General features: G+C 53.7%; 1 protein-coding gene across 1 annotated transcript in view; it reads right to left on the bottom strand.

Annotated features, from left to right (window-relative positions):
• WDR27 (WD repeat domain 27) overlaps positions 1-26779 on the bottom strand; it is a 64071-nt gene that overhangs the window by 17353 nt on the left and 19939 nt on the right. The window contains 14 exon segments of the mRNA XM_057738737.1: positions 5336-5425; positions 6732-6829; positions 12944-13021; positions 15215-15293; positions 16666-16747; positions 17425-17550; positions 17744-17811; positions 18688-18791; positions 19225-19234; positions 20089-20214; positions 21176-21296; positions 22785-22855; positions 23377-23428; positions 25977-26101. Coding sequence (XP_057594720.1) covers positions 5336-5425; positions 6732-6829; positions 12944-13021; positions 15215-15293; positions 16666-16747; positions 17425-17550; positions 17744-17811; positions 18688-18791; positions 19225-19234; positions 20089-20214; positions 21176-21296; positions 22785-22855; positions 23377-23428; positions 25977-26101 — 1230 coding nt within the window.

The following is a 26779-nucleotide window of genomic DNA, read 5'->3' as shown; positions in this document are numbered from 1 at the left end:
CTACTGCTCTAAATATGCGATCCGTTCCTCTTAACACCAAACATCTATTGATTCCAAATGTAGAGATGTACTTTGTTAGAACCAATTTACAGTTTTTCATTCTGCTTCCTGAGTTTCTAAAAGATGTTACATGATTAAAATTTCACTGTAATGAGTGTTTTGAATTCTGGCCATTTAAAAACTCTAAAATAAAAGAAAATTGAAACTAGGCAGTAAATATATTTGAGCCAAAATTCTAAACATATTTTAAAGCGTAGTTCTGAGGTGCCTGCTTCCCCACTTACGGGGCACAGTGCATGTCATAGGGGAGACGGCGACAGGACTGAGGGCCCTAAGTCCTCTCTTCACTGCTGCCGAGCACCTCACCCTGGTGAGGCCTGGGAATGACCACTTTCCTTCCTCACTGGTTTCCCCAGGACTCAGTCCCCTGTTTACAGCAAGACTCACAGACCACAGACGCGGACAGCACCTTTGAGAGCGTGCTTCCTGCCAGCATGCAGCCGGATGCATCCAAGCCACGGCTCCCGTCACCACCTCTCCTCCTGTCGTCCTCCCGCCCCCCCCCTTCCCCATTCTGCCTCCAGGTGCTCTCCTCTAAGTTCACTAAACAAGCGATTCTTCGCCCCAGCAGGTGCCTCCTCCACACCGTATCATCACCTGCACGACAGAATCACACCGAACTTACACTTAAATTATTTCGGGATTTTAGCATTAATTGTTCTGCCACTTCTAGACCATATGAGTGTATGGCTACTTAACTGTGTGTACACGCATATGTGCACATCTGCATGTATGTGTGTGCTGTGCGTGCATGCGTGTCACATATGCACACACACACACACACACACTGAAGAAGGTCCTGAACCGTCCCCCAGGGTTCCGCCGCCTGCCTGCCCAGCCCCCTGGGTCGGGTAGGAGCCTGGGGCCCTGGGGGAGCTCCGCCTAGACAGCCGCCTGCCCGACAGTCTCCACGGGGTCACGCGTTACCAGACGCAGCGCCAGCTCTGTGCTGCGGGCCGACCACACCAGCAGCGTCCCGTCCCGGGAAGCGGACAGCAGCCACCTGCCATCCAGGCTCCAGCACACGCTGGCTGCTCACTGCCCCGTCGTGACCTGAGGGGACAGAGCAGGAAGCGAGGGCCTCGCACTCCTGTCCAAAACACCAGGACTGCACCTCGTGCAGGAGGCAGTGACGCTGGATGCTGGGGGCACTTCCCAGCCCAGTGACCCAGGGAACCAGCGCCCAAGGAGGCGGATTTTCCTTCATTAAAGGCTAAATATGGCTTCTGAAGAAGCTGTTGAGCTATGACGTAGCCCGTCTTCCCAACCAGCAATTACAGTATCAGAATAATTAAACTCGCACATAGCAGACCAGTCATCACTTACACACCCCCTCCTTTTCAGGAAGATAAGTGGATGCTCAGGAAGGGAAGGAAGTCCTGCCCAGATCGCGCATCCGGCCAACGCGATCCCGTCCACGTGAGGGGGTCCCTGTCCCGTCGGCCCAGCTCTGGGCTGCTGGCCGGTCAGCTCGGGCCTGGTGAAGTGGCGGGAAGCGCTGTGGCTTCTGTCCGGGCCCCTCCAGACTCCACCCCACCCACCCAGCCAGCCCTGCTCTCCGTGCTTGGATGTCTGATGGCTCCCAACCTGCACATACGCTGACTTCTGGACCCCGTCCTGCCCCGCCGTAGTGACCACTTAGAAAGGCCATCGCAGTGGCGGAGAGGTGGGGGGGCAACCTTAAAATCGCCCCCAGATGCTGCCACGGCCGGCCGCTCTGAGGAGCCCATGCGGGGGAAGGCTTCTTGGAGATGGACTTGAGTTTAGGAAGTGAAAAGCGTGGTCCTGCAGGAAGTGGTGTGAAACAGAAAGAGGGCAGGGCAGGGCTGGGCTGCCCACGTGGCCACAGCGGGTGCGCCGGGCGAGCAGGACACGCAGACAAGAAGAGCTGCACTCCTGAGCCCCTGTCACGCGCGGGAAAGGGCTCCACGACCCGCATCCTGGGCGCCTGGACCCTGTGATCCAAGGCCTCAGATCGCCCAAATCTGACCCTTTGTGACTGAAACTGTAGAGAAGGAGTAAGACGACTAGGAGACATTCTTGCCATCACAAGGAGCCTGTGCTCACCTTGGGCCCAGCGTGCAAATCACAGACGGTAATTTAGAGATTAGACAGTGAGACAGATGAACCATCACCACATCACACGTGTCAGAAAACCAACAAGCAGAAATGGAAAAGCCGGGAAAGACGCACAAGTGTACAGTGCAGCCGTGACGCGACCTCGCGCCCACTGAGCTAAAATCTCCTGAGTAGGAAATATCCGCAATGGCTTTGCCGCCCTCTGGTGTCCCTTTCCGGGAGCGTCACGGCAGCACCAAGGCCAGAGGAGGAGGGCGACCCAGCGACCCCAGCCCTCTGACGCGGGGCAGAGCCGGTGCTGTGGGCCCAGCGCAGGCCGCAGAGCGCATGACAGCTTCCCGTGGGGCCTCCAGGTGCGCCCCGCGCTGAGCGACTCCCTTGCCTCGCACGTCAAAGCAGGTGCTCGGACCAGCACCGCCTCCCCAGGCGGCAAGAGACGCGAGGCCGCGTGCGGCGGGTTTAGCGGGGCTTCCTCCCGCCATCGGTGGCGGGGCGGACGCCCTGCCGTCGCTCACGCGGCCCTCCCACCGCGGACCAGCGTCCCCACGGCCGGGCTGCGGTACCCAAGTGGGCAGGGGCACCGCGGAGCAGAGCCCTCAAGGAGCTGCCCGGCGCCTCCGGCCCGAGTGTCAGCACAGACCCCCAGCTCCCAGTGACAACGACAGGGCCCCAGCAGGACCTTCTCCTCCAAGCTCCACGCTGGACGCACGAAGCGCCACACCCGGAGGCCTGTGCAGACGCACGGCGGCGGGGCGAGGCCGAGACCCCAGCCAGGACCCCCTTTCCTCCGCGGCCACGTTCACACACGCCTCCTCCCACCTCTGACGACGGATGTCCTCGGGTGTGTGGGGGGGGGGGGGACATGCTCTAGAAACTGAGTGAACAGGACACAAAACCTGGTCTGCGGTCCTCTCTCCCCCAGGGCCAGGCCTCCCGCAGGAGGGGCGGGACCGACAGTGGGTGCACAGGGACCAGGCGCCAGGTCCCCACCCACAGGAGGGACGGCGGGAGGGGGCCCCTCGGCAGTGCTCAGACAGGCAAAGGACTCGAGAAGCGAGAGTTCTCAGCTCGATCTCATCCCTTTATAAGAATTTGTTTTTACATAATTCCACAACATTTAACGAGATCTTCAGGAATTTAATCTTCCGAGGAGACTAACCCCAGGATCTGGCTGTTACACCCCTCGCCCTCAGCCTGATGTGAGAGGGCGTGGTCCCCTGGACACGCTCAAGACCCTTCCAGCCGTGTCCCCGCCCTAAGGGGGGTGGAGCAGGGCTCCCCACGGCCCCCGTGCTGGACCGCGGCGTTGGGTGGGCAGCGCCCTGCAGTCTAAAGCATAGACACGGGCCCGTCAGCAAGTCACACTTGGTTGTGAGCCACAGCTCTCACGCGGGACGCACCGCCTGCTTCTGCTCTAGAGGTCGGGTCCTCTGCAGGGAATTCTACTTTAGCACCTAATACTGGCCACAATCAAAGTATCCAGAATACACTTTTCCTGTTTCTCTCAGATGAGGACGGAAACAAAACCACCCACGTTTGTGCATTTGGGGTAAGCGCGGAGAGATCCAGCCTATTTCCGACGCTGCACTGTGTGCCCATCCACCAGCGACCCCCACGGGGCGGACGCTGAGCTGACACAGGGAAGGTGGGAAACGACGACGCTCTTCCCCACGACGGGAACAGCGCATGTTTCTAAAAGGCAGGCTGGGACATCCACTGCCTCCTCCTAATGCCGCAGAAGCCCTTTCCCACCATAAAGTCCACCGAGCAACGTCCACAAGCGACGGAATCAGCACGCACACCCGCCGCGGGGGCTGCCCGGCGCGCGAGCCCCAGGGGCCGTCACCAGCCCACCCCCGGCACAGGGCTGGGCCCGGCGAGCCGCGGGGCGTCCTGGAAGAGAGACGCGGCGGGCAGCACACCCCCGGCACGGCGCCTGCCCTGGGGAGGGCCGCCCCTGCACTCTGTCCGGAGCCGGCTGCGCGCTCTGGGAAGGGCCGGCCCGGGAACCTGGAGGGAGGCCCGGCTCCTCCCACTCTCGCCTCTCTAGTTCACAGAAACACATGGACTCGTGAAAGGTCTGCTGTTTTTTGTGTTTCAGTTGTTGTTAAAATACCTACCAAGTGTATGTTTTGAAGCACGAGCCCCAGGAGGAGGGCAGAGATCCCAAGGTTCAGGACCAGGAACCCACGGGTCCAGTGATAACTGTGGACCTCACCGCCCTCGTCGCAAACCTACTTGCTTCAGGAAGCCCTCTGCCTTGTTCCGTTCATAAAAACGTTTACGTACAAACACGACTAACTTCCAAAGCATGTTTCTGTTCTGTCTGCAAGACCTGACTTCACTCCCCCAGGACCTCGGGCCCTGCCACAAACGTGCCTGCAGTCCTGGCCTCACGCGTCGCACGCACTATGCTCGGCCTAGCAGAGCTCAGTGGAATCTGGTTTGTTAAACCAAACCATCTCATTCCCCAATTCGAGCCAGGGTCCGAGTCTGCTCTTGTCTTGAAGGGAACGAGGGCGGCATTCCCAGCGAGGACCAGGACCGCAGTGAGGCCGAGACCACGCCCACACAGACTCCTTGAGCTCGGCCTGCAGGACGGCAGGTGTGGGAACAGCTTGCTAGAAACCCCCACTGGCAGCCCGCCCCGCCCCCCGACCAAGCTCGCCTGGTCACTCTTGGACTCCGTAGACAATGCCTCTGGCACATGGGTCCCTGTAGTGACAGGGCCTAAGCTGTTTTTCAGGAACATGGAATCAGCCATGTGTAGCGTGAGCTCAAGCCAGCCAAGGTTGTTGGGACCCCTGACCCTAAGACTGGACCTGCGCAGGGGTCCAGTGAGTGACCTTCTGACCCCACTCTCGCATCGTGACATGAACCTTCGTGTTTGAACATGTCCCGTGAAGAAGCACATAACCCAGAGACGCCCGCACAGAACACAGACTACCTCACCTCTTCCCTGCCTCCAATCCCCAGCCCCCACCCCGAGACCACCCTGCTTCTCCATCCCATAAACGTCCCTGCCCCACCCCTGGCGAGCGGACCTGAGATGTGCTCTCCTGTCTCCTGGCTCGGCTCCTTGTGAGTAAACCCTTTTTCTGCTGCAAACCCTGGCATGTCAGCATTCGGCAAAAGGACCTGGTTTGGTAACAAGACCCACTCATAAATCCACATTAACTAAAATTCTACATTTTACCTGAAAAAACAGCAGGTGTCCCAGCCAGATCGGCATTGAAGACCAGGGACAAGTGGTTGGCTAAGCCACAGGCCAGCCGCTGTCCACCTCCTGCTGAAAAAGATAAGAGAAACTCCCTATAAACCATAACTCAGAGGAGTCAAACGTGCAGCAGATAAAAGGTAGAATTTCCAGTTAGCCTGATGCTCGTTTTCCCAGGTAGTGAGGAAAGCTGAAACAGGTAACAGCATTTCCTCAACACCTAATCCCAGGCACTGAGAGTCCTGACTTCTTGCACAGAGAAGAGCGTGAGGGCTGGGAGCAAGCGGTGTGCCCAGGACTCAGCGTTGGTCAACAGGGAACCTGAACCCTGGGTGCCCGCGGAAGCCCTGAGGCAGCCTGCCCCCCAGCAACAGATTCTTGAGAGGCATATTTGGTGAAGCCATTCCATTTAAACACTTCCTTAAAACAAGGTAGAAATAAATTATAGATTCCCCCCATAGTATTCAAACCTGAGGATCCTACTGTTATAATCATACACTCGGTAAGCAAGCTCATCGAATGTCACAAAAATATTTACTGATAATATTACATACCTCATTTCCTACAATTATTCAAAAAATTCTTTGGCTAGAATTCTATCAAAAACGAAAGGAATTCAGCACAGTTATACATGGACCTTTAGGAATCCACTTTGGGCAGACGGCTGGTCAAGCACGCACAGAGGTGGGGTGGGTGGGTGCTGGCACACAGACAGACCCTGCATTGGGGGCAAAGGCATGTTCTCTCCTGTAAGCAAATCTAAAGACCAGAAATGGCGTTTACTTCTGAAAAGAAGAGCTCAAATAGTGGAGCTGCCTGGATGAAAACTGCCTCTAGACTTCTTCCAAACTTGACCGAGAAAACTGCTGAGGTCCCAGAAAGGAAGTAAAGGCCTTTCGATGCACTTGAGAGCAGAGTGGCTGCCACGAGGCCAAGCCTGCCTGGCCCTGAGGGTGACTCCACCTCGAGAGGAAAGGCTCAGCCCACTGAGGAACAGAAGCCCAGGTCTCCAGGGCACACTTGCTGGCTGTTTTGCAGCTTCTATGTGTCTATGAATAAGCCTCACGTGTAGCCCTCCCACCAGGCTCCCTCGGAGCTCATGGAGGAGATGGCCACGTGCATGGAGCATAGACCGGGAGGAGCGCATAACCAAACCCCATGCGCACACTGCAGGCGCCCCAGGGCACACACGGACTCTCTGCGCCGATTCTAATGACATTCCAGGGGAAGCAAGTTTTGATTTTAATCTAGATTCAAATAATTTCATATAACTGCAAGTAACCAAGATTTTAAAAATCTATTTAAAATGGAAGAGTGGGCAGAATAAGAGACTCTTACAAAGGCAGTGAAGCAGGGCTCCGCTGGCCTAGCGTACCTGAATACTGAACACAGAGCACGGCAGCTTGGTCGTGAGCCACAGCAAGCTGCTTGCTGAGCTTGCTTGGCAGAGGACTCTCCAAAGGGTACTCTTTACTTTAAGGAAGATAAGAGAAAATAATTGAGATAGTTCAGAGTGGCATTAGAAATAAGGTGAATGTTTCCTTATTTACATGTATAATTTATTCCATAAAATTCATATATATATATTTATATAAACTTATATATATATATAAAAACTCATACATTCAAAATCACGAAATACCATCTATATGCTGCCTGCAAGAGACTTACTTCAGAGCTAAAAACACACACAGACTGAAAATGAGACAATGGAAAGGATGTTTCATGCAAATGGAAACGAGAAGAATGCAGGAGCAATAATCATATCAGACAAAACAGACTTTAAAACAAAGGCTATAAAAAACAAAGAATGGCATTAGATAATGATAAAAGGATCAATACAATAGGATATTATACTCATTAACATATGTGAACCCAATACAGGAATACCTAAATATATAAAGCAAATTTTAACAGACATAAAGGGAGAAATTGACAACAATACAATAATGGTTGGGGACTTCAACACCCCACTGACATCAGTGGACACAACATCCAGACAGAAAGTCAATAAGGCAACATCAGTCAAATGGCACAACAGACTGTTTGGACTCAATAGATACCTGTAGAACATTCTATCCGAAAGGAGCCAAACACACATTCTTCTCAAGTGCACGTGGAATGTTCTCCAGGAGAGACCACACACTGGCCACAAGACAAGTCTCAACAAGAGATTAAGGACAGAAATTATATCCAGCACTTCCTCCAACCACAACACTATGAAACTGGAAATCAATTACAGGAAGAAAAGTGAGAAATGCACAAAAATGTAGAGACTAAACAACATGCCACTAAAAAACAAAGAAATCAATAATGAAATTAAACATGAAATCAGAAATTACCTCAAGATAAATGAAAATGGAAATACAACTTCCCAAAATTCTACGGGATGCAGCAACATAAGTTTGAAGAGGGAAGTTTATAGTGATACAGACCTTCCCCAAGAAACAAGAAAATCTCAAAAAACAACCTAATCTTCCATCTAAAGGAATTAGAAGAATAAACAAAGCCCGAAGTCAGGAAAAGAAAGGAAATAATAAAGATCAGAGAGGAAATAAATAGAGACCAAAAAACAACAAAAAGGATCAATGAAACAAAAGCTTTTTTTTTTGAAAAGATAAAAGAAAATTGACAAAAAAAGAAAAAAAGAAAATTGACAAATCTTTAGCCAGACTTATCAAAAAGAAAAGAGAGCAGACTCAAACAAGCAAAACAAGAAATGAAAGAGGAGAAATAAAAGCCAATGCCACAAAGATAGAAAAAGTCATTAGAGAATTCTGTGAACACTCATAAACCAACAAGTCGGACAACCCAGAAGAAATGGATGAATTTCTGGAAACATACAAGCTTCAAAAATTGATTCAGGAAGAAATACACAATCTGAATAGATGGATCATTAGTAGTGAAATTGAATTTGTAATTTAAAAACTCCTAGCAAACAAAAGTCCAGGACTGAACAGTTTCAGGGGGAATTATACCAAACATATAAAGAAGAGTTAATACCGATCCTTCTCAAACTATTACAAAAACTTAAAGAGATGAAACATTCCCAAATTCAACTACAGTGCACCATTACCCTGATCCCCAAGCCAGACAAAGATACTACCAAAAAAAAAATATTACAGGCCAGTATCCTGATGAATACAGATGCAAAAATCCTCAATAGAATATTAGCAAGTTGAATTCAACAATGTATAAAAAGGATCATACACCATGATCAAGTGGGATTTATTCCAGGGATGCAAAGATGGTTCAATATTCACAAATCAATCAATGTGATACACCACATTAACAAAAGGAAGGGTAAAGATCACATGATCACCTCAATAGACATAGAAAAAGCATTTGAAAAAAATTAAACATCCGTTCATGATAAACACTCATCAAAGTTGGTATAGAGAGGACACATCTCAACATAACAAATGCCATTTATGGTCAAGCCACAGCTAACATCATACTCAAAGGTGAAAGCTTTTCCTCTAAAATCAGAAACAAGACAAGGATGTGCACTCCTGCAACATCTATTTAACACAGTACTGGAATTCCTAGCCACAGCAATCAGACAAGAAAAGGAAATAAAATACAACATAATCAGAAGGGAATAAGTAAAACTGTCACTATTTGCAGATGACATGATACTATATATAGAAAACCCTAATGTCTCCACCAAAAAGAACTATTAGAATTAATACATGAATTCAGTAAGGTTGCAAGATACAGAAATCTGTTGCTTTTCTATATACTAACAATGAACTATCAGAAAGATACATTAAGGAAACAACCCATTTATAATCACATCAAAAAGAATAAAATACCTAAGAATAAACTTAACCAAGGAGGTGAAAGACCTATACTCTGAAAACTATAAAACAATGATGAAAGAATTTGAAAATGATACAAAGAATGGAAATACATCCCATGTTCTTGGATTGGAAGAATTAATATTGTTAAACTGTCTATACTACCAAAGCAGTCTACAGATTTATTGTGATTCCTATCAAAATGCCAATGACATTCTTCACAGAACTAAAACAAATAATTCTAAAATTTGTATGCAACCACAAAAGACCCAGAATTGCCAAAACAACCTTGAGAAAGAAGAACAAAGCTGGAGGTATCACCCTCCCTGTCTTCAGACTATACTACAAAGCTACAGTAAACAAAACAGTATGGCACAAAAACAGACACATAGATTAATGGAACAGGACAGAGAGCTCAGAAATAAATCCACACATTTATGGCCAATTAATCTACAACATAATAAGCAAGAATATTCAATGCGGAAAAGACAGTCTCTTCAATAAGTGGTGTTGGGAAAACTGGACAACTGAATGTAAAAGAATGAGATTAGAATAGTTCCTCACATCATACACAAAAATAAACTCAAAATGGACTAAAGGCCTAAATGTAAAACCAGAAGCCACGAAACTCCTAGAAGAAAACAAAGGCAGAACACTGACATAAAATGTAGCAATATTTTCTAGATCTATCTCCTAAGGCAAAAGAAATAAAAGCAAAAATAAACAAATAAGATCAAATTAAACTTAAAAGCTTCTGCACAGCAAAAGAAACCACTGACAAAATGAAAAGAAACCTACAGACTTGAAGAAAATATTTGCAAATGATATGACTGATAAGAGGTTGATAGCCAACATAAATAAACAGCTTATACAATTCAGCATCAAAGAAGCCAAACAACTCAATTTTAAAAGGGACAGAAGAGATGAATAGATATTTTTCCAAAGAATACATACAGATGGCCAACAGGCACATGAAAAGATGCTCGACATCTCTAATTGTCAGGGAAATGCAAATCAAACCCACAATGAGATACCACCTCACACTGGTCAGAATGGTTGTCATCAAAAATACAACAAATAGCAAGTGCTGGCAAGGATGTGGAGAAAAGGGAGCCCTCATGGACAGCGGTTCGGCCACTGCGGAAAACAGCATGGAGGGTCCTCAAAAACTAAAAATAAAACTACCTTATGATTCAGGAATTACACTGCTGGGTATCTGTCTGAAGAAAATGGAAACAGTAATTCGAAAACATACATGCAACCCAATGTTCACAGCAGCAGTATTTACAGTAGCCAAGAGATGGAAGCAACCCCTGCCCATCAACAGGTGAGTGGATTAAGAAGTGTGTATATAATATATACACACACACACATACACAACAGAACATTAACAATAAAAAGGAATGAAATTCTGCCATTTGCCACCATGTGGACAGACCTAGATATTATGCTTAGTGAAATAAGTCACAGAGAGAAAGACAAATCCTGTAGGATCTCACTTATATGAGGGATCTAAAAAATAAAACAAAGGAATGTATGTAACAAAACAGAAGCAGACTCATAGATGCAGAGAACCAACTAGTGGCTACCAGTGGGGAGAGGCAAGACGGGGGATGAATTAAGGGACACAAACGTCTATGTATAAAATAGATTAGCAACAGGGATACGCTGCACAGCACAAGGAAATATAGCCATTATCCAGTGATACCTTTAAACAGAGAATAATCTATGCCAACATTGAATCACTATGTTAAAATCCTGAAACTAACATACTGTAAATCAACTATACCTACCTTAAAAAACCATGAAATAACTCTTTACAGTGGACTTAAATTTAAAATACATGCTAAACATGCATATATTTGCAGTACAAAATAGCAAGGATTTCTCGTGTTTAATATGAACCAACATGAAAACAGACGATTTGGAGAGGAAGCTTCACACAGAGAGAAAACGTTTTACTCTCCAGGTTCATACTCTTTGTGAGTGGCTACCATACTAATTATTCAAATCATCGACAAATGGCCTGTACTTGCCATGAAAATAATCGCACGGACTTTCCAAACCAACTCAAGGAAAGGCTGGCGGGAGAAAGGACGCGTGCCCCACACGCAGCACCGGCAGGACCCGCGGGCCAGGCCCCCCAGAGGGCAGCGGCCGGCGCAGGAGGCTGTGCCCTGGGCCCCGGCGGCCTCCGGGGGGCGCCCCGGCCGCGAGTGCCGCCTGTCAGGGACGGAGGGCGGGCTCCAGCGCCCTCCTCTAGGCCCCCGGGACGCGGCACGCGAGGCATTAACCCAAGGGCCCTGGGCTCCCCGGGAGAAAAAAGCGGAGGGCTGGGGGACGAGGCCTCCCCCCTGCTTCTGTGCTCAGCCCCGCCTCCCCTGCCTGCAGGGACCCGGGCAGAGGCCTCGGCCTGACACAGCGAACTAGAGGCCCCCTCCCCTCCCCCGCGCAGGCGGGGCCGTGTGCACAGTCCCCACCCCTCACCCGCGCAGGCGGGCCGTGTGCACAGGCCCCGCCCCTCCCCCCCCCCCCCCCCGCTCAGGCGGGCCGTGTGCACAGGCCCCGCCCCTCACCCACGCAGGCGGCCGCGTGCAGAAGCCCCTCCCCTCCCCTGCACAGGCGGGCCGTGTGCACAGGCCCCGCCCCTCACCCGCACAGGCGGGCCGTGTGCACAGGCCCCGCCCCTCACCCGCGCAGGCGGCCGCGTGCAGAGGCCCCGCCCACGACCCCTCCACTCCAGATGGCGCCCCGCGTGCAGAGCCCCTGGCCCGCGGGAGAGCCGGGCGCGCTCCTCACATTCTTTGGTCAAGGAATAAAGCTTTCCTCAGTGCCTGCACCCCTCAGTCCCGATCCACCGGCCCGAGCAGCACCAGGACGGGGAGGGCAGGACGGGGAGGGAGGGTGCACCTGCCGCCTCTGCAGGCTCCCCCGAGAGCCAGCAGCTCCCGCAGAGGAGCTCCTCAGGGAAAAACGCGCAGGGAACCAGGGCTCAGCAGAACCCGGGCCGCATTCCACAGCTGACCACGAACGTCTGCGAGGCCCTGGCAGGGCGCGAGGGCGTCTGGCGGCAGCAGCTGCTTGGCCGCTCCGACCCGCGGACACGGAGCAGCGGGACGTGGCGGGAGGAGGGGGCGGGAGACACGACCACGCGCGCCGGGCTGCGCGCTGCGGGGATGCGCTCACGCGGCCGGGACGCGCGCTGGGATGAACAGCGGTTCAGGTGCCCTAGGCCGTCGTCTCTCCTTACGGCCTGGGACCCGGAGGCCCCCCAACACCTTCCCGTCTGGAGGACTGGGCCCCGGAGCCTGCAGGGCTCGTCCACAGTCGCGGGGTCGGGGGACGGGTGTGGCGCCAGCCCCGGGGCCAAGGGCCGCAGGTGAAAGAAAGCGTCTCCAAACCACGAGCCCATCCCGGGCCACTGCGAACAGCAAAAGCACTAGAACTGCTCAGATCTTCTGTCCGATTACTACCTAAACAGCGTGTAAGAATAATCATCACTTACAGTACTTTCTAAAGCCAAATCTTAAACAAAAACTGTCACCTAAATAAAGGTGATTAAAAAAAAAAAAAGCAGCATGCCTGAAAAACGATTAATATGAATTAGATTTGATTAAAAGGACATATACACACAAAAATAACATATATTTATATGTCTGTATATATACAGACACATGTATATACGTACTTATAAGGTCTTACACCTGTTTGAAAAAATTCATTTAAAGTATTTAAAGAGTCCAAATTATTTCAAATTTACTTGGAAAGCACAAACTAGGTTACATACCATCTGTAATTGTTCTTGCATTTTGAAGATCTTTTACCGTCATTCTTGAAATTAGTCTTTGGTGAAAACATAGTTACACTGTGGAAAGAAGAATTCTATGTCACTCTTAAAGACTGAAAGTTCTAAGTTTTTTGTGGTGAAAGATATACATAAATACATTAATGCTTCCTGTGTCCCAAGTTAGTAATAAACTGAATATTTAATCACTTTAATTTTAATAGCTATTCCTCCAATTCTGTATCTACATTGGCTATTTCACTACTGGGGACATAAAGTGTATCTGGGTATTAAAATTCTAGAGAACACTGAGCTATTTACCTACAAATTGTGGGTTCCTAGAAAAAAAAACTAAGATAATCATTTTGCAGCCAGGCAGGCAGGGCAACACCACGTCCAGAGCCGTGGAAGCAAGGCGGGCGGGAGGGGCCCCCGGGGCTCTGCATCTGCTGCAGGGTCTGCAAGACCCCAGGGTGCTGACACGGACCTGGGTGAGGATGCCCATGACGGGGTGGGGGGCTGAGGGAGACTGGGCTGGGACCACCCGGCACATCTGAGGAGGAGGAAGTGCACAGGCAGGGGGGTGGGCACAGTCCAGGTCGGCCTCACCGCCTCTATCTGTCCTCACTGCCTCCAGATGTCACAGTGCTGCATGTCCTCACCCGGTGCCCTCACTTAAAACCTTATAACACCCTGTACTTTTGATGCTCGGGACTGTCCATGGTCTGGCTCCTCCTCCCCCTGGACTCCTAGACGGGGCCCCACACTCAAGACTCACGTAATACAGTGGACCCTAGGAGTCCACACTTAACAGATGGCACTACCCCTGCGCCACCCCACGGGCTGGGGCATGGACTAGTGTGCAGTTCTACCATGGCGTGAATCCAGAATCCAGCCACCCATCTGTCCATCCATCCCCACCCCCCACTCATCCATCCATCCATCCACCCCCCACCCCCCACTCATTCACTCATCCATCCACCCCCACCCCCCACTCATTCACTCATCCATCCACCCCCACCCCCCACTCATCCATCCATCCACCCCCACCCCCCCTCATTCACTCATCCATCCACGCCCACCCCCCACTCATCCATCCATCCATCCACCCCCACCCCCCACTCATCCACCCATTCATCCACGCCCACCCCCCACTCATCCATCCATCCATCCATCCACCCCAACCCCCCACTCATCCATCCATCCACCCACCCCCACCCCCCACTCATTCACCCATCCACCCTTCCGTCCATCCATCCACCTGTCCACAAGGGCTTTGTCAGAGGCTCCGAGGTACCAGGCTCTGTCCCAGGCCCAGGGGTTTATAGAACAGACAAGAAGTGAAACGATGCCAGCCAGTGGTTGGGCCAAAGGGAAAGAGAAAAACAGGACAGAGCTGTGGGGAAGCTGGGGGGGGGGGGGGGGTAAGGGAGGGCAGAGGATGTAAAATTTTATAAAGAGCAACCAGAGACGACGGCCTGGACCCCGGGAGCAGAGACTGGTTGCGCTGGGAGCACCACCCACGTGAGCCTCAGTGAAGCACATGGGGAGGGCAGGGCAGGGCCAGTGCACAGCCCTGAGCAGGAGGGGTGGGGGCTGGGCTGCTGCAGGGGGCCGGGGGCGGGGGGGCACAGGAGAGGCGGGGCCAGGGGGACGGTGAGGGCCGACCAGAAGGACCCTGGAGAGCCTCCCGAAGACCCCAACTTCTGTTCCCAGGGGGAGGCCCTGGGGCTTCCCAGTAAGAAGGCTGTTTTGGTCGCTGTGTTAAGAGCGGATAAAGGGCCAAGGTCTGGGGCGGGGGGCGGGGAGCGGGAGCGGGAGCAGCGGTGTGTCTGCATTTCATACAGAAAAGCCAAACGTGCCTCTGAGAGACATGCGGGTCCTGCAGAAACAGGGGATTTCAAGGCTCTGTTGCACCTGAATTCTCACATGTCAGGCTGTGTCCTACTGCCTCACCTTTGGCCTCCCCCAGCCCAGTTCAAACAGAGCTGCTGCCCAAGTTTCAAACGCAATGCATTTCAGCGCTCCGAGCTCAGAGCAGCGCGGCCAGACCTCCGGCGCCAGCCTTCCGCTCACCTCCCTGGACTGTCACGCTCACCGTCATCAGTCAGGGACCGCAGGCTGACCCGAGGCTGTGTACACGGGAAGCACTCAATAAATGCTCACTGCCGCCACTTCTGCGATGGCGACGTGCTGCGGTCCATGTGCCCACTCCCATCCACACCCACACCCGCACCCGGAGGCCCTGGCCTGCCTCTGGGCCGGTCCACTCACTGCGGGGCAGCCGTGTAGCCCGACGACCGGACTTTACTGTGGAAAACCAGCGGGCGGTCCTTTATGGCGCTCCGAGCAGCTGCAAAAACGCATTTAGAGAAGAAGCAGATCTTTAACAGCGCCATTTCATTATGGACAAGAACACAGTTCCTTAGGAACAGCCAAGTTCACACACGTGGAACGAGCTGACAACCTATGGATCGGAGAGGTTTCACACCTGATGCCAAACCAACAATACCAGCAGAAAGGGTGAATCGAGGCCAATAAAAGCACAAGAAAACAACACAATGTGTCTCCTTCCTTAAATGATACTGGATTGCAGTGTATTTAATACTGTGTATTTCAAATACTCAAGGACTAAAAGGTCAGCCCCTCCCCACAGTGCTGGCCGCAGGGGCGTCACCTGGAAAAGGCTGCCCACGTCGAGATGAAACAAGCCACACGGAACTGTGGAATTCTGTCCACGGGACCCTAAAAACCAGCAGCATGGAGCAAGTCATTCTATGAACTGGTGACAGGTGCGAGTCCTCTACAAACAGGGATGCAATTATCTTAGACCAACTCAAATTTCTCTTTTATGCTTTTGTTTATCATGATAGAATAATCAGAAAGACAAGCCACTAGGACATCATTATATCAGTGCATTTTAATGGCAAGGAAACGTCTCATCCCGGGGGGAGGGAGAGAGGGAGGGATCTGGCCTTCACGTATCCTAACTAGGTTGATAAGAGACTTAACGAGACTGGTCACTGATGATGACTTGGGTTGGTTACTGAAGGGAACAGAAGTCATTACCAAGGATTCCTACAACAGAAAGAAGTGGAACAGCATGAAATCCACCATCTTAAAATTGAAGTGAAGTGTAACATTCTTGCTTGTGTAAAAAGCAACATGTAGATCTGTCTGGATGCTGCTCAGAAGGAAACTGTGAGAAAACGTGTTTGAGACAGCAATAACTGACTCCCGCCTGGCTCATGCATGACAGCAAAGCATCCCTCCTGGTGCTGACAGGCTGGCCCGCGGCTGGGAGGGAAACCTGGGCATGCTGTAGAAATGCTCACGCAGGTGCAGAAGGAAACCAGCATCGTCTGAGATTTGCTTCACACATAAAAGTCTTCAGCAAAGAGAAACAAGGGCAAATGCGTCTCACGATACGTAATCCCTGAGGGTCCACTCTGTGCCGGCCACCCGAGAACCACCACCAGTATTCCCATGCTTCCAGTTCCTACGAATTACACCCCACTCAGGAGGAGACACATCCGCACATTCCTCACCACAAACCCCGTGTGAAAACACGCGCGAGGCAGAGAAAGGAAGGAGCCAGGGAAGAAGGAAACACTGAATTTTCACTTGGACGAACGTGAAGTCACAAAACGACAGAGCGAAGCTACACAAAGGTAACTGGGACAAGGGCTGCCTGCACGTTGTATCTCAGACCACGTTATACCAACCAGAGTGTTTCTGAGGAGCTGGCTTAGTACTTTCTTCCTTAACAAGTCCAAGATACAGCGGAGACGTCGATAAGACACGGAGCTAAAATAAAAACACAAAAGTGGTGATGGCGAGATCCAAGGGACCAGAGAAGCTCATCAAGATTAAGAGACTGACACCTGAGACGAGATGAAGGGCATGCAAGCCCTGCTCACACCCTCATCTTGTCAGAGAGCCGGCCTCTGCACCACTGTGGTAAAACCCTTCACCAATCCTCTGGGCTGGAGACACAGGTTTTCTGAGGCAGAAGCCTGTGTGTCTCCCTTTGCCTGGCAAAGCGATAAACCTCTTCTTTTCTCCTTCACACACAGACACAAACAAGCAAACAAACAAAACAAAACTGGTCTCTGAGAGCAAACATATGATGGAGTGTCTCAAGGAAACATGCACCTGAAAGACGGTTTCAAACAACTGAGTGAGCAGATATGGACGTGCAGTATTTGGAAGTGAGGTAAACCATCAAGCTTACCCTTATCCTGCTAAAAATGAATTCATATTTTTAATAAAAGTGCTGCTGTGAAGTCTACATTCTATCCTGAAATAACGTTTCACATGAAAATAAACCACAAGGCATTTAGTTTTGAACACGAGAGCCATGGCTCTTTAAACAGGGCTGGTATAGTTGGAGTTTACTAAACTTCACGTCTACTTCTTACGGTAACAGGGAATGTGCACTCTGCCGGTGGTACACCCGCACGTGTGCATCCCTCCTGAAGAGCGTACCTGGGCAGCACCGACAGAGCCCTGCCCGCGCGCGGGCGCTGCTGGGATCTCACCAGGGCGGCCGGGTCCACCTCCACCAGGGCGACCTCATTTCTGAACAAGAAGGTGAGCAAGCAGAGGGCCTGCACGGACGAGGGTGAGAGAGTTAACTGTGGATGCGACCATGCACACGGCTGTAGCTGTGCCAGCGGTCACACCGCCTGCAGAGCCGCGTGAGCCCCTGAACATTCACACACGGTCTCGGGAGCAGCCGCCGCCCCGGCGCAGAGGGGTGCGCGGTGCCGCGTCCACACACAGCGAAGGGTCACCACTCACCTTGCGACCACGGCTGCTGCTCATCAGGGCCCACGAGCCCGCACCTCGAACGCTGAGGCTCCTGAAATCTTCATTTCCAGCCAAGAGAAACAAACAAGCAACACGTCAGGGGTGAGAGCGGCCGCGAGGCCCTCCTGCCGGCTCCCTGAGCGCCCGCTGCACACAGGCTGGGCCGGGGCTGGGACATGAGGACATTTGGACGCAGGTGCTGGGAAGGACAGCGTCCCCGGGAGGACGCAGAGCTGGGTCTAGGGGGCCTCTAGCTGGATCTTAAAAGACAGGCCAGTAGGAGGGAGGGACAGGCATCGGCCCTGAGGCGAGCGGAGGCTTGGAGAGTTCAAGACAGCCACGTGAGTGGACAGATGACAAGGGGGGAGTGACTTCCCAGGAGGGGGTGAGGTGTGGCCTGGGCTCCACTGCAGAGCAGCCGCAGCCCTCCGGGCACAGAGCAGGCAGCCGGCTCAGGAGCGGCCTCGGCTGCAGTGCACACAAGGGGGGCCGGGGGGGCAGACAGGAGTCGGTCATCCCCGCAGCTCAGCGGACAGTGGGCGCCGAGCCTGGAGGCCTGCGGACACCAGGAGAGGTGAGGAGACCAGACCGTCACTCAGCCCAACAGGGGTGGGGGTGACCAGGCACCAGGCCAAGGCTGCAGCTGGAGCAGGGACAGAGCCGACCTCGGAGTCCCCAACAAGGCCCTGGCCGAGCCCGGCAGGGGCCTGAGGGGTGGATGCGCGATACACACAGGAGGCAGAGGGCAAGGAGGCAGGGCCAGGGCTGCCGGCGGGACTGGGGACGCCAGGAGAGGCCAGGCCTGGGCAGAAGTGACCTGCAAGCCTGGTGAGAGAGGCTGCCTCTAGGCACCAAAGCATCTCGTCCTCACATTCAAATGACGGCCCTCCCCCCAAATGTCAGACAGAGAAAGATTCTTAGAACCGAGGTCTTACCCGTGTCATGTAAAACGGCCTCCAATTCAAAGTTTGCCAAGTTAAATATGAATAAACCAGTGGAGCTTTCAATCCACAGGCAGTGGGCATTCCCGGAAGAAAGACTGATTTTAAAAGCAAAAGAGAAAAAAGCGTCCTGATCTTCTTTCTCAGCTCCAGGCACCGAGAGCCCGCACTGGGTCCCTGGGAGGGAGCAGATGACACACGACCTGGGGACCTGAGGGTCCCATCGCTTACAGCCTCTCAGCACATCCGACAGGCGAGGGAAGACGGAGCTCGAAGGGCCACACGCCTGGTCCCACTCAACTCTGATCCAAAGTTTTTCTCTCTTCCGACCTCACAAGAGGTCAGCACCTGTGGCCTCCACAAGACCCAGCACAGGTAGGCGTCTCGGCCCTAGGGCTCCAGGCCTGCATGACGGCTGCACAGAACACCCTGCCAGGCAGAGCTGGCAAAGGCGGAAACTGACGGATAGCAGCGTTTACACCAAGGCAAGCACAGACTTGCCGTGTCTTCTTTGTTTTTCAATTTACAAACCAGACGCAGGCTGTGATCTGACTGATCAGCCCCCTCTGGTTTCATCAGACCTGGACTCACAGAGGCCTCCACGGGCACCTGTGTCCCACATGCACCTGTGCACAAAGCCAAACAGCAGCCTCGGCCACCTGGCCTCCAACAGCCCCATGTTCTTGGATCCTCAGCCTCCAACACAGCTGCAGGGAGACCACGTGAGTCTCAGCAGAAATGGGAGCACTGCTCCCTGAGCAACGGTGGGGACCCAAGGCCTCAGACCCCCTAGTCAGCTCAAGTTCGGGCCAGGCACCATTCTGGACCAGGCAGGGGCAGCTGTGCAAAGACATGGCTGCCTGCCGGGCAAGCACAGCAGGGCTGCAGCCGCCCCAGCAGCCTCCTCAGGTCTCCCACCCCAGCAGGACCAGAGGCAGGTCTTGAGTCACCTCCAGAGGGCTCCACACTCTGTGCAGAGCCAAGGGCAATGAAATCACAACACATTCGTCTGATCAGAGCTAAACAGTGGCTTCCTTATGTTGCTGAATATTTAAAACATTTCTATCACACACAGAGATAAGTAAAATTCATTTGGGGTCGAGTTTAAAGGTATGATATACGGCAGAGATGGGGTAAGTTTAGAATGAGTTGTGCCAACGTTACGCTTTGCCCTACTATAGAAGTCAAGATCCTTCTAGATTTGGGTGAAGAAAATTAAAAATAATCTCATTTTTTTAAGTAAACAGGCTTAAAAATGGTCAAGATTATCAACCTGAAGACTTAAAATATGCAATCCTAAGAACACTTAGGGTTATCACTCAAACAGACGAGGATAACTTGGTTTTATTGTAGTCATTGTAGAAAAAACAAACCTAATTTAGGAGCTTTCTCCACATGGCCGTGGCAGAGTTCACGGTACTTACAGTCCACAGTTACAAGGCGCCAGGCTCAGGACAGGAAGTGTCACCTCAACCTCTTCTCCTGTGTCCAGTGCCTTCGTGGAAGGAGGCTGACTGTCTTCTAGGGACAGAAGTACTGACAAACTGAGATGCGACATTAAACTGATTTGTCAAGGTCAAGGCTAACAAGTTGACCCAGTGGGATGTTGTGGGAGATGCATGTTGGTGGAATAACTCAGATCGTGAATCCAGAAAAACCCTCAGGCTTACACATCGTAAAGGCGAGAGATAAACGTTACCCTACATCACGAGGCCTGCAGGGAGAGGGACGCGGTCCCAAGGACAGAGCCACAGAAAGAGGGTGAGGAGGACACGGTCTGCTGTGAGATTAACCGTGAATTGCTAAAGTGGGCTTCAGGTTTACTTCGTAATAAATGGGTATTTACACAAGAAATAATGAAAGCCAAGGCAAACACGTAAGGAAAAGATAGATCTAACAGATAAAGGCAATTTCTGACCTACTTTAAAAAGAAACAGCTTAAAGCCATTAACCAAAAAATATATAAATATGCAGTATATATAAATATACATATTCATATGTCTGTATCACAGACTGAAAGAAAGAATCCTGGTAAACTCGAAGGGGAGCAGAGCAGAGACACATCTGCTCCAACAAGAAAATGAACGGACGCATCTGCCTATGAAAGAGAGTCCGTGTCTGGATCAAACAGTAAAATACACTAACTCCGGCAGTGTCAGCTCCTTCTGGGACAGAGAGGCAGGTATCAGGGCACCTGGCGATGGGGACAGCTGGGGGGGTGGGGGGAGGGAGGGGTGACCAGCGGGGACACGGGGGCTGGGCCCTCCAAGTGGGCGCAGCTGAAAAGCCACGGGCCCTGGACCTCCCTGCGGCTGCCCTGGGGGAACGGGCACCCTCTGGTCACCAAGACAAGCCTCCACCCCCCCAGCCCATCCGCTCCCACAAGACCTGCCTGGCGCCAGGACCCTGGCTTCGCCCCACCCCCCACCCCCAAACAGGGGGCTGTGGTCCCGAGTCCCCTGGGAGGGTCTGCGGGCATCACCTGGCCGGCGGCACGGCTTGGACTCGACCCTCCTGCTGGAGAAACTCTCTCTCTTTTTCCTCAGGTCAACATGCGTCCCACAGCGACAATGGTGTCCTTCAGCCAAACTGAAGATCCGAACCTGGAAAAGCAAAGCATGTCTCGACACGCGAGGACACGTGTAGACATGGGACTCTCACCAGGGGGTCCAATGAAACGCAGGAAGCCAAGGAGAAGAGTGAGCAGGGGGCCGACAGGATGAGAGACGGCCCTCGAGAGACCCCCGGGCGGCTCTTCTCTGGCCGCCCGTCCTTCCCTCCCTCGTCCCCAAACCCAGGGGGCGTCCTCCTAACAGCACATCGGGGGGCAGTGCCGACTTGAGGTGCAGACCCAACCCAGAGGTCACCCGCCTTCTGCAAAACACTGGACCGAGCACGTGTGCTCCTGTCCCCAGGGCCGCATGCCCGGCCCCTCCAAACAGCACGTGGACACAACCGACACGTCCCCGGGCAACAGCTCAACACGGGTAATAGCGGTCCGCTCTGTCAAAAGGGAAACAATTATCTCAGTTTCCAAAATCCCCTGATACAGTCACACAAGAAACAGATACGTGGTCTCGGACCTGGTCCTGACACAGGAATATCCAGACGAGAGTGACCACGGTGTCGCTTGTTATGTTAATGAGGTGACTTTTGTAAAGCTCTCAGGTCCCCTAAGCATGGGGGCCGGCTGCCAGGGGAACCACCCCTGACCTCTGGGGAGGGCAGGGGGGCTGGAGATGGATTTCAATCCCCCACCCCCGAGGATGGGATCAACCCTGCCTAAGCAGTGAGCCTCCCTAACAATCCCTAAGGGACAGGTTCAGGGAGGCCCAGGTGGGTGAGAACATCCTCCCTGGGTGGTGGGGGCGGGGGCGATGCCCCCCACATCCACGGGAGCAGAAGCTCCTGCGCTGAGGACCCTCGCAGACCTCGCCGTGTGCAGACCTTCCTCTGGCTGCTCATCTGTGTTCATCACACGGAGGAAGGAAGGGGTCGTGGGAACCTCCGACTCACAGCCCCGTCCCAGGGCAGCTGTGGGGGACCTGGGGACCCGCATCTGAAGGGGGGCAGTCGTGTGGGACTGAGCCCTCACCCATCTCCAGGTAGACCGTGTCGGCACTAGGTGAACGGCGGGACCCCTGCCGGTGTCGTGGGGGAGACCCCCACGTCCGGGACAGAGGCATCGGAGGAGCTCAGTGGGAAAGCAGAGCAGACACGCAGGAGGCCCTGGGTTACATCCTCACACAACGTCTTTCCCAAATTACACCAACAGCCGCTTTTGGAGAAGAGAACAGTATCCACACTTTGTGCAGTAAACCTCAACTGTTGACCTGAACACTAAATTTTAAAAAAGACCAAATATCTTCAAATCTCTCAAAATATATAAAGCTGACACGAATGGTTGCACAAGCTTTTACAGAGGACCGATTGTCTCTGCAGGCAAGGCCAGTTGGTATGAAACCCCCCCCAGGTGCCGGAGGTATGGCCTCAGCGCAGGACACAGAGCACACGTGAAACGGAGACCTTTGGGCACAGGCTCACCTGGTCGTGATAATGCCTGACCACTGGAGTTACCCTGGGGCTCTCACCTGGCCATCCGCACGGCCGGCGACCAGCTGCTGACTCCTCTGGTCCAGGAGGAGGCTCAGGAGTGGGGAGGCTGTTGGAGGGAGAGTTTACACTGAGAGCTGACAGTTTTACTTTCATATTTCTTTTAGCCACGTGTGAACTTTTCCAAAGTAAGTTCTTCACCAGGAAGTAGAAACTGTAAGTGAACACGAGTTTTGGAAATTCTGGAATTAGTGGTGAAAACAGCAATTAAATGAATGTCTTTTTTTTTTAATTGTTGCCTAGGATGTCATTTCATAGAAAACTTATCCTCAATCTAAACTGTCAAGAATTAGAAGGAGAATTATGGTACATGAGTATTGAAAAACACTGTATGTCCTTAAAAACTTTATAGATGACATCAAAATCAAGTTTGTAATTGTTAACAGTCAAAGTCCCCACAGGTAATTTCAGGAAAATAATTCCAACATAATTCCAAGAAAGATGCTTTATCCCTGAGATTGATACATGGACTCAGACCCCGTCGAACGCCACAGCTCTGCCTGCGGATTAGTATACACGTTTGGTTTCACGTGGCCCACGGACAGAAAATACACGAATGTTTGAAGTTACCTGTTAACACGGACGAGCTGTACATGAATGATCCCACACGACGGTCCCAAACCTTTGGACAGACACACGTTTCTTTAGAAGAGGTAAACATCTGGCCATCATTGCTATAGCTTGAACTAATGCTTCTACCCAATTACAAATTAATTTCTGTGAATCGTTATCTAAAGGAGAAAATAATAAGCAGAAAAACAATAAAACTATAGGAATACGATTAAAGACACAGGAATCATACAGGAAATACACATTGCCAGACATAACAGCCTACGGGTTTGGAAGACGCAGGCAAGAGGCGGCCGGAGACGTTCCCGGCGCTTCATCAGCAGTGCTGGGAAGAGGCGAGGAGGCTGCTGCCACCTGCACCCTGGCTGGGAAGGACCAGCTACTCTGTGGCCCTCCAGGGGCTCCGCCACAGGCACACGCTCCTGTTTTGCAAACCTCAGCTCGCATTCTCACACCCCCTTGAGGCGACTGAGGGATGGCGTCCACGGCACAGCCGGGACGGGAGGCCCCGCGGCTCACCCGCCGGCCGCAGCGGGAAGCCGTGGAGCTGGGGTTCTGGCCCCGACCGCCTGCCCCAGAGCTCTGCAACTCGGTTTCCCCAGACGGAAGCTCCCAGGTGACCAGAGAAGCAGTTTCACGACCTCCCTCCTGTCTGTCTCTGCAGATGCCTGTCAGCCGCCCTCCGTGTTTCCCCCATGACCCCAGGCAGCGTCCTCACCTGGTGACTGAGGTAACGCACGGTGAACTGCCTGGGCGTCGGGTGGGAACCGAGCCTGCGTTCTGAGTTATTGTCTACTTAAGCCCAATTTGGTTCTGAACGCCTCTCCTGATTCGGGGACGCGGCCCTTCTGCGGGGCCCGGGGGTACGCCGTGGAGGTGCACGGAGGTGTAGCTCTCCGAGGGCCCGATCCCGGGAGGCGCAGGGTCCCGCCGCGGGCTCGGCCGCCGGGAACGCCAGGTCAGCAGAGCGGGCCGCGGCCCCGGCCCGGCCCCCCCCCACGCCCGGCGTCCGGCCCAAACGCCAGGCTGCAGTCCAGGAGAGGCCCCCTCCGCCGGCACGCGCGTGGCGGCGGCCGAGAACCGACGGCGCGGCCCCGAGCGCCCCCGAGCGCCCCCGCGCGGCCGCGCTCCGACGCCCGCCCCGGGCCCCCGAGGTGCGGCCCTCGCACGCCGAGGTGACGACGCGAGCGCGCCGGGCGCCGACCTCGGCCGCCGTCCCCGGGCCCCGGAGAGCCCGCAGCTCGGCCGGCGCACACCGGCCCTGCGGGGGTGCGGAAGGGGGGTCGGCACCGGTGCCGCGGCAGGTATCAGCGGTCCTCTGAGGCCGCCAGATGGCCGCACGGAGACGCCTCTGTGAGGATCGACTCCGCTTCACATCATCCCCTCGTCCAGCTGTGAAGCGTGCTGTGTGTACACCTGGAAGCTGAGACTCGGAGGCTGAGGCAGGAAGGAGGCGCCAAGTCCCGGCCGCGGGAGCCGCGACGGGAGAAACAGACCGACCGAGGCCGACCCTCCCCCTCCCCCACGGCCCCCGCCCCCGCCCAGCCCTGCAGCCGTGTCCCGGGCGCCCCACCGCGACCCCGCGCTCGCGGCCCCTGCCGCAGGCCTGCCCCGACGGCCCTGCAGAGGCGGCCGCACTCCGCGCCAGGCGGGCACCTCCCTGTACCACTCGCTGCCGTCCTTCGAACACTGGCGCTAAGTGTCCTCCTGTTCGTCCTGGGGTCGCTGCCCCGACGTGAAGTCGGGGCTTTATTAGGTGTGGGGGGTGACCTCGTGCTCACCCAGCTGACCATCAAAGGTGTCTGCACAAAACGTTTTAAGTATTTACAGCAAATGCCAGCGTGTCACTGAACAAGCTCACAGCCCCGCCCTGACCCCGGCTGACCTCCACCATCGGACCTCACGATGACGGGGACCTTTCCTTCTGTGTGAACCTCAACGTCACACTTTGGCCAAAAACTCCTCGAGGACAGAAACACACACTCTGTACGCCAAACCTCCCGGCTCACCCGAGGCCGTCGGTAAGCAAGGTTTTTACAGTAGAAATGGTAAGAAAACTCCTTGCAGGCCCTGGAAAATCTGCCTCCGAGCTAAGCCTCGGGCAGAAGGTGAATTCCAAGCGAGGCAGCGTGAGCCGCCCCCAAACCGTCGGCTCTCCAGGGCCTGGCCTCCGGCCGGCCAGCGAGCCAAGCCCCCAGAGCGCAGAACCTGCAAGAGGCGACACACCTACTTAAACTCATCCCAACCAAGAGTTAAGGCAGGAGGGTCCGCTCCTTGATGGAAAGCAAACTCTGATGGAAGAGAGAAAAGCACGAAGCTCTCCGGGCCGTGGAGAGACCGCTGAAGCAGGAGCCGATCTGAGCACTGCGGGCGTACTGCTCCGGTGCTCCGCAGGCCCGCGGCCCAGCCCTCCTGGAGAAGTGTCCTGATTTACATAGGTCAACAGTATCTGGGTGCAGTGCTTCCCAACCAGAAGATAAACAAAGGTTTTCATTCACTGCCCCGAGCATCTTTCCAAAGACAGCCCCATGTGCGAACACTGCTGGAAGAGGCGGGGGCCCGGCACCTGGGCCAGGGCTGCACTGGGTGACGGGTCTCACCTCAACGTCCAGCGTGAGTATCCTGTTTCCAGCACCCACCGCAGCAACATGATCGTGGGGACTAAGCCTTAAACACAGCACCCTTCCCAAAAGGGCGCCGAGGATGGTCCCTCGCGGAGGTCGCCCTGGAGGGAGCTGGGTCATCAGTGTCTCCACCGTGATGACCTCACGGGCGATGCTGACAGCACAACCCTCTACTCTAGGATTACATGCAGAATAACGTGAGCTCTGGTTTGCTTTCGGCTCTTTGGGAATATTGGCAACATTGAAAAGCCCTCTGGAAATACGTGGCACCCGGGGATCGTCCCTAGGGGAGCGACTCTGCGTCACGAGGATGGCGGGTGGTGGGGAAGGCCCTGCACACGCTCCGGGCGAGTCAAGGGTCCCATCCTCCCTCCTCCCTGCGTCCACCCCGGCCCCAGGCCTGGCCAGTGACCTGCGGTGCCCGCTTCGGCCTCGGCCCCGGGGCCTCACCCCACCAGGAGGAGGTCTCCAGGCCGGCCTGCAGGCCCGCGGCCACGAGGCGGCGGCCTGCGGCTCCCAGGGAGGCCACTGGACCGGCCAGCAGCAGGCGGCAAAGGCTCGGCGCCCAGCGGGTCTGGCCCGGAGACTCTGAGGCTGTCGAGACCCAGGGCCCACCGAATGGAAAGCACGCCCCTGTCTCCCCTAGGCTCTGTTCTGGGCGGCCCACCTCGAGGACCCGCGTGTGCCCTTGCTTCCCCGGACGCCCCTCGGCCGCCGGGACACACATGTCCAGGAAGCTGACAGACAAGCCCCGCCTCCGCGGTGGGGGCGGGAGGCAT

The sequence above is a fragment of the Hippopotamus amphibius genome, chromosome 6, assembly GCF_030028045.1.
Source record: "Hippopotamus amphibius kiboko isolate mHipAmp2 chromosome 6, mHipAmp2.hap2, whole genome shotgun sequence".
In the NCBI taxonomy this organism is placed as follows: Eukaryota; Metazoa; Chordata; class Mammalia; order Artiodactyla; family Hippopotamidae; genus Hippopotamus; species Hippopotamus amphibius.
Note: the sequence above shows the minus strand (reverse complement) of the source record. Positions and strands in the feature narration are given on the sequence as shown.